The 12,491-nt window shown below is 39.9% G+C and overlaps 1 protein-coding gene across 2 annotated transcripts in view; it reads right to left on the reverse strand.

Moving 5' to 3' along the window:
• Positions 1-9,277, reverse strand: part of si:dkey-34e4.1 (carboxyl-terminal PDZ ligand of neuronal nitric oxide synthase protein) — a 67,343-nt gene extending 58,066 nt beyond the window's left edge. Inside the window, exons 1-2 of one of the 2 annotated variants that reach the window (XM_034710347.1) lie at positions 8,555-9,272; positions 6,073-6,144 (exon numbers count right to left, since the gene is read on the reverse strand). In XM_034710347.1, the coding sequence (XP_034566238.1) occupies positions 6,073-6,144; positions 8,555-8,659 (177 nt within the window). In that variant the 5' untranslated portion in view covers positions 8,660-9,272. Of the gene's footprint in view, positions 1-6,072; positions 6,145-8,554 lie in introns of both variants that reach the window. The other variant, XM_034710348.1, reaches the window with a different exon arrangement.
• Between the last annotated feature and the right edge of the window lie 3,214 nt (positions 9,278-12,491).

The raw sequence follows: 12,491 nt of genomic DNA on the forward strand, positions 1-12,491 counted from the left end.
ATTACAAGTTTTCCATTACGAGAGGCGGGAACACTGTAGCTGTTGGCTAGGAGGCTCAAAGCCCACCTCTTTACATCACACCCGCTCGACAGCAGTTATGTTGAGTTCAGCATTTCCAATATGACGCCCGCCGACAATTGGCTTCATAACAGCGCTTCAGAAACAGATGGGTGACGTCACAGATACTACATCCATTATTTATACAGTCTATGATTACATCATATCATTAACAGATCAGATCCTGCAAAAGTTAATAAGTGACAAGAGATTGTGAACGATCTGTTGTATCAAATCATATCATAAATAGAGCAGATCAAAGATCACATGATATCGTACAATATTGGATCACATTGCATTGAGTCATATGAGTAACCCATCCTTCCCATCCCTACTAAGGTTGAAAGGAAAAATAAAAAGAAGAATTTCTTTGTATTTAGCTCAGCATACTCGACAAGTATTAATCACTCTGAGCTTTTGGGCTGCCTTTTATAGCTTTTTGGTGGGAATTTTGGATCACAAAGGGTCAAGTCCAACCAACGACTGATGCCTCGACTACGACCTCTGTGCATTCACTGATAAGCCAGAGCAGCCCCCTTTTTATGCCTTTTTTAAGCTCACAGGACAGTGGATAGAGTAGGAAGCACTGAAGAAAGAGTGAGGGATGACTTAGACTCTGTCCATGGGATGTGAGATTTAACCACTGAGCCAAACCGGCGTCCATTTTTATGGAAGATATCTAAAAATGAAAATTATGTATTACTACAACAATTATACAAAACAATTCCTTATGAACTCATCTCATGTTGGGAACTTTTGTTGGTTCATCCCAATACTGTGGGTAATGCAATAGTACCTGTTTCAAAAACATCATCTTACGGTTTACGTTATTCAAGGTGGATGTCCAAGCTTTTCAACTACTCCTGAGACTCTGTCTTTGTGTTTACCATCTTTGCAGTGCACCGCATATGTTATCTGACACCAAAAGAGACACAGGTTGTGCTGCTCTGATATCATGAGGGGATACACAGTTTATCACAAAACACTGAGAACTATAAGGAAGACTTTTTATATACAAGTCTAAAATTGTCTTAACCAGCGTATGTAGCCTTGTAATGCAGCGGATTCAATCAATGTGGAAGATATACCATTTGTTTGGCCCGTGGTCTGCAGTAGAGCGCTCGCTCTGTATTATAAACAACGTCAATGGCCTTGCATGACCACAGAACTGCAATTGATGACAACATAATGTACCAATACTATGAACTCTCTCATAGTATCACACATCCCATCACACACATTTATTTGGACACCTAATTTAGTGGCTTGCTGGACTGCAAGGTCACAATAGAAAATATGAGCCTCTACCCCTTCAAATCTGTCTTATACACAATAATGTAGCTCTTTTTGCTTTAGGTCTTCCATCTTCAGTTTGAGTAAAGTCTAAAGACACATAAGGACACCAAGTACAGAGTAAAAATATCTGTTTCTCTCTTTAAAAGGTCTGCAGGGCCTGTTTTCCCCACGATATCCATCATGTCTACCAGACATCTGCTCCTGACTGAGACACGACAGCTAAGCATGCACTCGGAGGACTGACACAGACTCATCTGACCCTTACTGAAATTAAGGTACAAGAAAAAAAAATTAATAATTGAACCAAGTTTTTATTTTCCCACATGGAAAACAAGAGATCTTCCCATGAGACACCCCTGACAGACATGGGGACAAATGCAGAAAGAAGGGGGCCATGTAATTTCTTAGCAAGACTCTTGGCAGTCTGGCAGAGGAGGTAGGCTGCATCCTGATGGACATGTGAGAGAGGCTTAAAATCCCATTAGAGCCGATCAAAATTCAAAGGAAAGCATGTATAGCTTGCCCTCAGCCTAAAAAATCTATTCCTGCCTGCACAGAGTAGATGGGCAGAGATGGGCTAAATTGAGACAGTCTATTTTTGTAGGAGGAGAGTGAGGGGTGGAAAGAAAACAAGTGGAGGGAGAGGGGGGATGACAGAAGAGAGAATAGCCTTAAACTTGTTTCCTTTTTGAGGGACACAGCGGCCCTCCTGTAAATAGAGCATGTTTGTTTCCCGAGTAAATTCCAGTACATACACACGTCCTTTTCGGAGGCAGTGAGCTGTGGCAAACTACACCAAACCTCGCTGTGTGGGATGCAGCCACCCCAGCTTTTGTCATTCAGCTGCGTTAATCAATTATGGAGGTTGTTAGAATGCAAAGGGTCTTGCTATTTTGGAGCACCAGAGCTCACAAACACACACTCATATGTGCAAAAAAAAAACGTGTGTTAACACACTCAGGGTGGTTTCTATACCACTGGTCAAACTGAATGAAGCAAGTTCTCACACAGCAGCACAGTAGGAGCAGCCGGCCATAAAGGGAGAAAGTTTAACAAAAACACAACGCTGAAAAGATCCACAGGGTACAAAACTGGGTCCTTTCACTTTCTCTCTGTGGGAGTGGCAGGTGTGTGTGTTTGTTAAACGGCGGAGGTCTTGACTCAGTGAGCACACAGCCCACCCCTGCTCTGTCATATTCTCTGTTTGCTCAGAGATGATCATCCGGTGTCGTCTGCCGCGCCTCTCTCTCCTCTCATGTTTGCTCCTGTTTTCTCACATCGACTGAGACTAAAGAGATTAGCCGAGGGAGATGAAACGACTACGCCTCTGCCAGCCACCACGCAACCTCTCCCCATGCCAGGACTTCCTCTCAAGTCTTTCTCCCAGTGCCATCACTTCATTCCCCACTCTCTTTACTCACACTCAACCCTGCAGTCTCTGCACAGTCCCCTCGGCTGAAATGTTGTGCTTTTAAATTAAGGACAAGTTCTTTCTTTGGTGAAGAGCAATGAGGAGAAAGTCTATAAGGCCAGGCAAAATTACTCCACACATAACTAATTACATCTGACTTGGCAATTGGTGCCTGCACTCTGAAACACTCACAAGCTTCTCTTTTTTTAATGTGTGAGCCTAAAAGAGAAGGTTGGCATAATAATGAGACCTACTTCTCTGTGTATTTAAAACTTAAGCAGCACAAACGATAAGAAAGCTCATCTTTTTCACACAGGGCCACTTTAAAAACATGACAATGTGTGTTGTTATAAATGTGCTGAATGTCCTGTTACATTTTTTTCTCCAGCTTTTTGTACCATTCTGGTAAGCTTTTGTTTGTTACATTTGGGAGAGCATGCCTTGTTGTCACTTATTTGTAAAGTGTTCTATGAAAAAATCAATAATAATTTCACATCAAGTGTGATGCAACTGGCAAAAGTGGTACGCTTGGCTTTTGCAGGGAGGAACAATTGTTCTGGTTCTCAATAGAAGTGAAGAGAAAGAATGAAAATTGGCTGAAATTTGCCACCATGGTGCACCATGTTAAGGGTTGCATTGTTTTTGTTGTCTATGTAAGGCTACTTCTTGAAGTGTTGTCAGTCATCTTCGTGAGGTTATTAGAAAACCAGTTGGAAAATAAAAGAAAACACATTTTTATACTGAGTAGGTCAGTTTAAAATTCTGAATCACAGACTGTATTAAAAAATGGAGGACATGACAGCTCCCCAAGAGTGAAGCCTAAACATTTGGAGCTCCCTAAAGTGATCTTACTCCCATTACTGGTCAAACTTTGAAATCAAAAAACATGATACATACATTTTTCTGAAACCTGGCTTCTGTCAGCTAAACAATTAAACGCCATCATCCTCCCTGTATGTCCCCAGATTGCAATCAATCAATGCAAGTCAGTTAATTACATTTATCTTTATTATTATAGGCACAAAATGCTGGTCAAATGTTGTGTCTAAGCTGTCACCTGCCACTAGCCGGGGCTGTAGCTCCAGTTACTGGATAATATCATGATGCTGTAATGCTCTACCACCCCAATGTAAACAAGCACAGACGACAGACTGCATCTTGAAGGGTGGAGCAGTTAGGCAGTATTTTGGTCTACAAAATGTTTATTAAATTGTACGTAGGCTGTTCTGGTTAAACATGCATACAGCCACTGGCCCAGAGCAATTTTTAACCAGCACAAACATGTGGACGTTAACCTGCAAGGAAACTGGAGGCTGGGGGCGCTAGCTCTGCTGTTGTTTGCCATACTCTGCAAACTGTGTTTAACTGTGTTAGATAAATTGTGCTCATTTTTGACTGTATTCATCTGCAGACTAGTTGTTAGGTGGAGTTTACATTTCTGTTAAAATGACTCAGAAATTGATAGCTTCGGAACATCCCTACCCTTTATATTGCCATGATAATTAGTTATATTGCCGTTATCATTAGTGGCCATTATACTGCCACTTGCACCCACAGCGCCTGCTGCTCTCGGAAGTCATGTTATCTCGCCTTTAAAGCTTTAACAACAAAGATGACATGACGCAGTAAAACTAAGCCAGAGTCATCCATCGGTCAGTCAACAGTAATAACATCTGACTATAAATAGCATTATCACTCTAGTCCCAGTCAACAGAGACAACATTAAACACATGACATATTGATGAACTAGAGGTTGGGTTTTTTATAGATTGGTCTTTTCCATCTGCCGGCCTCTCCTGTTTACATCTGTCACAGGGGACTCTAGAAAGCTGCGCTCTGCTTTATTCATTAACCATTCAAAAGCAAAGGTAGCCTATACAATAGGCTGAGAGTTACGACCTAAATAGACCAAACTCATCTTTAATTCATTCAAGGCTTTCTTTGGATCTCAAGGGGGGGCTAAATATAAAGAGATACAAAAACACAAAGTGTATGCCCCCATATCTGAGCGCACACTAAGGATATAAATAAACACTAATGATACCATTTGTGCACTCTTTGATCTGGACTTCCTAAAAATATGTGTGCAAGAAAAGGTTGACTTGATGTTAAAACAGGTTGGTTTATGTTGTTTTTTCCAGAGGTAATCTTTTTCTTGACGTAATTTAAATCATCTTTCTTACCTCCATATACCTGCTGTTTGATGCTCTTTCTGTGCATGTGGCGCATCAACTTCAAGGTAGTGTTTACTTTACATCTGTAGTGATTTATCAGTTTGGGAATAAGAGGAAATGCCACACACAATTGGCAATCTCAGCCAATTTGTCTCTTTCCAAAGACCGACTTGGTTGATTTTTATTTTGTTTGATCAAAAAAAGTCTTTTCAGCAGCATGATTTGTTCTGATTCTACACACACGCACAGTTTCACACTCAACATAACAAAGCAGCCACCTACAAACCAAATCTTTTACACTCTACATGAGCCAAAACAAATCTCTAAGTAGGACGATTCCCCAAAAGGATTCAAAATCAGTTTCAATGTTGTACCTCAGGACTCATGCATTTTTCAGAGGATAAATGCACATTATGGATTTTCAGCAGCTCTGTAAAGTAAAAATCTCACTTCTCTTTCTGGCATGTTCACTCAGCCGGGCTTGAGAGCCTTGTCGTGTCTGAACCGAGCTGGGCTAGTGAGTCACACTCAAATTACAGAACCGCCCCAGCTGTCTGATAGTGCTCTCTGCATTAGCTTCTGTAGGAAAATGCTAGCCTGCTGGGACAACGAGAGGGAAAATGATTACATGATCCCCATAGTAACACCCCGGCAAAAAAGGCTGACTATGATATGATGGTGTGAATAACAATAAGGAGGAAGTCAATGCAAGGGGAAAGAGAGAAGGCAGATCCAGCCAAGAGAAAAAAAAGTTGTCTTTTTTTTCCATTCTATCAGCTCAACACAATAAAATAACTCAGTCTGACTTTAATTAAAAGTTGTGATAACACACACACACACACACACACACACGTACACACTGTCTGCCCTTCAACTCTCACAAACAGTCTAGGTAATAAACCATGCTACTCTAGCCACACCATCCAATTCTCTCTTTTCATTTCTACAAAATGCATCCTGTGTTTATTTCCCAAAAGTAGAGCTCAATTGTCCAGACAGTGAAGGCATCATCACAAGCTCAATACCTCGTCTAGCAGCCTCAAGCTCCGTGCTTTGGGTGCATGATTATTGTTTTTTCATCACCACAAGATTGATGAAGGTTGTGTTTCTGTGTGCTTCATGACTTCATCTTACCCTGATTCTCCTCATGGCTGCCACGATCTCCATCCGGCTGTTTGGTCTGGGCACGTCGAGGCTCCCAACGTACTGTAGTAAACAATCACAGCACATGTTAGAATATATCATGCCACCCATTATAGCTATATAATCTGTCATAATCATCAACATTTATTATTTCACTTCAAAAAGGAGTTTGGGTTTTGGAGTAAATTGTCATGTGATTAACAGCATAGTCCCAAAGGAAAGGGCTGTTTATGTTAAGGTGAAGCAGTGGAAATTTCCCAAAATAAGCGTACACTTTATGAGAATGGCTAAAATATGGGTTTATTGTGACCTTGTCTGCAGCAACACAAAGCTTAGCTCTCCAAACAGGAGCTGTGCTGATGGTTATCCACCATACATAGTACGCTTACTGTTGATAAGTATTTCAAATTGGTTCTCATCTTTCATTCCACTACATGGCAGTTACTATGTGACTTGGCACATTCACAAATAACTATTGAATCTGAATCACACTGTTTCTTCATACTGTGTATGTTTGTTTTTAAATAACCTGGTGCAATCTTATCCGTGCAATAACATACCTCACTATCTATTTATCAGATAGAAGTGTACATAGTGTGCATACATCTGTAATAGTTGTCATATTTTATTTCATTTTATTTTATTTTATTCTATTCTATTTTACCTTTATCATTGCTATTATTATTGTTATCATATTTTTTAACTATGTTAGTAGATTGTTGTCCCCTGTCCCGTGTTGTAAGCTGCTGTAACAAAAGAATTTCCCCCAATGGGGGACAAATAAAGTTTATCTTATCTTATCTTATCTTATAAAAAAAACTACACCTTTAACAGCTGCCACGGTAGGGTCAAATATAGGGTCAGTAAATCAGAAATTTAAGTAGCCACCATGACACCAGAGGTTGATTTAAGGCAGTTCAACATCAGCCAGACCATTGTAACCTAGAGTATCCACTACTTATAATTGGTCCACGGTGCAGGGCCAAGACAGTGTTTTGACTCTGCCAAGTCCAAAAATGAAAACTCAATCACTTTAAGTCTTGCATTAGAAGAAAAGCATCTTAAATGATGTTCCATTGCAGGTATCACTTGTGTTTTTATACAGCAATATTTCAAACATCAATATGTTGCAGTTTTGCAGCCTTGAAGCTTTCAAGTGCGATTCACTATCTCAACACAGACTAAAAGCCAGGCAGAGATTGCCCAAGGTCTATTTAGGCTTCTTGCTTGCACACTCTCTCTTATTTTTTGCTTCAGTTAACATCCTCTTTAGTCTCTCTTCCCCTCAGTCATAATGTTCCTGCTGAGAATACAATGCCAGGACAGGTAACAGGAGGTGTTTGCCTTCAGGGCTTCCTGCCAGAGAGCTCTGCCTTACTTCTCCCAGGAGATAGTAACCGCTCAACCGAAGTTACATTGTGCAACAACAGGTGTACAGGGTACATAGTGGAAGTCAGAGATTTTCCCTAATAGCAGTCAGTATACCATCAAATGCTTTTGATTTCTGTTGGTATAATAGCAGACTTATGCTGTTTAATTGTGAACAAAATGTTCTTATGGAGTGTGGGAACTACTGCCTCTCTGTTTTAAGTGTTGTACAGAGAACTAGCTTTACAATAGAAGAAAATTTGTGTTTACTTAGGAGAATGTGCAGAGGTGGATTCATAGGGCTCTAAATCATCTTGATTTTTTTATTTATTTCATTATTATCATTATGACTACTACCCTGTGTTTGAATTTAATTGCATTTGTTTCAGTAGAGTCCTTGTTTACATTCACTATCCCACAGTAATGAACACTGCTTCACATTGTGGAGACACTGATTTCTCTCTGCAGGTATAATTTGTGTTGTATGTACAGTGTTCCAAACATGGTGTACAAATGTGGGCCTGTGTTGTTGTTAGTATATTTTTGGCTTGTTTCCCCCCATGTGCTGGGAAATTCTTATTTTCTATTTATGCATGTCTACAGTGAGGAACAAAAGGAGATGAGAATGCTGCAAGTAAGCAGTCTTATATACATGGACTTTGAACCAATAACACTCCCTCATTTTTACACCTACTACCACTATTTCCTGTTCAGCTCCAAAACTTATATAAGTGTATCCCTTGCAAATCCACTCATACAGCCTAATATAGTTTTACCCCTTGGTTAGAATAAACACACTGAATTAATTAAGGTGGGAACCAATATATGGAGGAATCCTGAAAAATGAGGTGTTTCACTTTTGAGGTTAAAAATACAAATTACTTTAATTTGGGGGATTACATTAGGGAGATTATATTTTGAGACACTTTACAATGAGACTGGCAGCATGACCACATGTGTGTAGCTGCCATGCGTTCAAACTTCATGGTAGACCCCCCCTGAAAGGCTGAAAGGGTCCAGTGCACCTGCCACTCCGCTTCAAAACAACATCTCTCAGCTGATTGAGTAAAACAACAACATGAAGCAGAAAATCTGAATGTTTCACCTTGGCTTGGAAATGAATCCCATGCTGGTACGCCTCCTCATTGTGGAGCGGAATCCTCGAGTCCGCCAAATCGTCCACCAGGTTGTACCTGTTCCTCGCGGGCATCACGGGCTCCAAACTGACCAACAATGACCCCTTCTCTCCACGAGACACTAAAACACTGTTTAACAAGTAAACAGAGGAACGTGGTCCGGGTTTGAAACGCTACAATCCCATGAGAGTGTGCAGCTCGGCTCCAGGAGTGAGTTCCCAGAGGAGACGGGGTCCATTGTTGTTGCTTGAGCTTTTCAAAAGGTCCCGTCCTTACAGGGACAGATTTGGGCGCCCCCCCTTTTCCCCCCTTGATATCCACCGAGAAGGACGGTTTAGGGTTTATTCCCAGACTAGAAGCGCACACAACAACGTGGGGGGTGCGTGTTCCCAAAGCCACGAGGGATATCCAGAGTACTGAGCGTGTTTCTCTCCGCAGGTGATGTTGCTCACTGTGTGTGTTTTGGTGGCAACACTGCAACCGTCTCTCTCTCTCTCTCTCTCTCTCTCTCTCTCTCTCTCTTTCTCTCCCTCTCCCTGTCTCTCTCTCTCTCCCCCCTCATTGAAGCAAAGTTCCCAGGCATGATGCAACCCTGAGCTGGCACACAGGCGACTCCTCCTCCCCCTCAGGAGATGAAAATTTGATTCACTTGCTCTTGGGAGTCAGGTGTATGGGTGGGGGAGAAGTTCAGCAGAAAGACTGAGTGGCAAAAACACCATTTACAGTTTAGTTTAGATCCTATGTTGAATATCCTCAGGGGTATGTTTACTAAAATACAGTACTTAACTTCACTACTCACTACTGTCTGTTTCTGCTACTTGACTGTACCAATCTGTACTTTGGACTCTACTGCACTTGTTTCAAAGGTCCTTTAAAAAACAGTTTTTTGGGGTGATTTCGCTGACAAAGCAAAAACCAAGATACCAGAAGGTAGTATGAGGACAAAAACTACTCACAACACAACATTAAAGCTCCTCTGAGGAACTTATAGATTGTGTCAATTTTAGCGCCCCCTGGGGACAAAGTACCAGTCTTTAGTTTTTTTTTTGATAATAATAATTGTAAGAGCCATATTCATGTTTTGGGTCAAGCTGTGAAACACATTGTTTATTGTGCCACTGGGTGTCATTGACTTGCTGATTAAGGGCACAGGTATAAAGGTACGTCACCGCCTAGGTATCAGATGTGTGTCTTGACCCGGAAGGGCAGTTGTTTTTTGACTGTTGTCACGTTGTCACGTTGGATGCTGTGACGCTATGATGCTGCGTTGGCAGGCGGCATGGAGAACCGCGTCTAAAATGTTTGTTCGTTCAATGAATGAGAAACTTGTGGACGTTGTCTAAAACTTCGTACGTTGATGCAAATAAATGGATTGTATTGTGCTGCAAATCAGAGTTACACCCATAGACTGTAAAAAATATGGACGTAGTATCCGTGACGTCACCCATCTGTTTCTGAAGAGCAGCCATATTGCTTCTGTCGAGCCAGTGTGACGTAAAGAGGCGGGCTTTGAGCCTCCTAGCCAACAGCTGCAGTGTTCCCACAGGCAGCTGTGCCTCTCATTGGAAGACTGGTAATCTCAATATCGTCGAAATTGCCGAATTAGAAAAAAATTCACCCCCCTCACAGTGAGAGGACATCGAGAAATTAGCTATTCAGACTACACTCATCTTTTGTACCAGGCTGTAAACATGTTTATTAATGCTGCAAAGATCGTCTTTTCCCCATTCATGTGTATGTGACTTCCGGTACTTCCGGAGCCAGCCTCAAGCGGATCCTCGATGAACTGCAGCTTTTAACACTTCCGCATTGACTCATATTTTTAGACCGGAGGTTGCCGCTTGGTTACGCCTGAGAATTGTTATTTCAACAACTACAGCAAAAGGTATTGTATCGACAAACATATGACAGTGCAACGCGTCAGCCAAGTCATTCCCGGGAGTTATCAAAACACATCGGCACCTTTAGTACGAGACTAATCTTCTAAAATAATAATGTTTTTATATAACACCTTTAAAAACAAATGTTTACAAAGTGCTTTGACAAGCAAAGCATGGTTTGAACAACAAAGTAAACCTTTTGACAGACTTTTAACAATGCAAAACTGAATACAATGCAAGAGGTTAAAAAGAATAAATGTTAATCGAACAAAATGAAGTGGTGTGAAAATAGACCAATGAATCATTGTTTAAGAGGTTTTCAAAAATAAATGAACAAAAATAAATAACTAAAAATGGATCAGTAAATAAAAGTATCAAAGGACGATAAAATAGATTTTCAGAATAAGAGGACGACATCACATTGGTTAAAAATAGAAAAAAGGAAAAGAATAAGAAACATAAATATAATAATTGAAAAAATAAATTATAAAACAATAAATAATCAAATCAAGTAAACAACAATTAATTAGTTGGATAAATACTAAAATAATAAATAGAAGTAAAAGTGGTTAATTAGGATGAAGTCAATTAAAAGCAAGTCTGTAAAAATGGGTTTTAAGAAGAGATTTAAAAGATGTCACTGACTCTGCGTGCCTTAACCTTTTGATGATCTTGTCTTTGTGTAGGAAGCTTTTTCCCACAAAATAAAAGCGTATTTTACTTTGTTTAAAGAGTCAAAGGAACTACTGGATGTTAATATTTGCTGTGGGAAAAAAAGGCAATTTCAGTAGTGTGCCTGGAATCACACAATCTGACACCTACCCCCCTGACAGCAATATCAGGCATTAAAAAATACTTTGTAGAAACATTTAATCTTGTTACCAGTGGCCTTGTTAGCGTTTGTAGCTCATAAAGAGGCATACCTTCTCATTTCAATACATTTCAAAACCTGTTAAAAAAAACTCAGAGGAGCTTTAACCTAAAATTACAATTGAATATTGAAAGAGGCCATTTTTGGAAATGGACAGTATCTTTTGGTTACAGATGTATTTTTTCTCAAATACATTTTTAATGCAAGACCTATAGGGTAGTCATAACTTCAGCTGAAGCATTGGGTTTGATTAAATTATAGGAGCACTTGATAGATGCATGTCTTATAAAATGAAACACATTTTTCATTATTTGGTATAGGCTACATTTTTCCTTATTTCCTCATAGGGCAATTTATTGTGAGCAATAAGCCCATATTGCCATATAATTATGTTGAAAGCCATTTTATGCTAACACATTTTTCTTCTCATACCTGCATCAAGATGGTAATCAAGTATATCGGATTCATCACACAAACCTCATTTGGTCACTTTCACCATCATTGGTTTTTCCCACAGCAGCTCAATGCATCTATTAGTGATAACAAGCATTCAGTCAATACACTGAGATTATTAACTGCATGACAAATCACCTCTATGAATACAGAACGGCATCTCTGTTTGGACTATAAATATCTTTCTGTAGCTTACAAGTGTAAATGGTAGTGTTGGTTCTTATTATGCTCACCTTTTATCAAGCTAATGGTCTTACATTTAATTGCTGCCTTAATTCACCCCATGCATGTGTAGGCTAATAACAGGCCTACAGGTGAAGCCTTTCAGAATTGACTCACTTAAGAAGTCTCCTCTATTTGCATTTGTAGAATTAGAAATGAATTAACCTAATTATAAAGGTGAAAACTTTTTGTTAACGAATGAGTATCACTGAAATAATGCTCTGGCGCCCTCTGTTGATAACACACTATAGAATATCTAACAAATACAATTTTTTCTACATTTTAATGAATGTTTTCATTCATTAGCAGAATGTGAGAAGAACCAATTCCTGAAATTTAAATGAAGGAAGATCTATGAGACAAGCAGTCAGGGGCCACATTTAAATCCCACTAATCTGCACAAGCAGGGCAAGATATTAAGATTGGAAAATAATACGCTTTGAAGGTCAGAGAAGGTGCCTTACAAAGCGTGGATGAGGC

The sequence above is a fragment of the Notolabrus celidotus genome, chromosome 19 (genome assembly GCF_009762535.1).
Source record: "Notolabrus celidotus isolate fNotCel1 chromosome 19, fNotCel1.pri, whole genome shotgun sequence".
Classification (NCBI taxonomy): domain Eukaryota; kingdom Metazoa; phylum Chordata; class Actinopteri; order Labriformes; family Labridae; genus Notolabrus; species Notolabrus celidotus.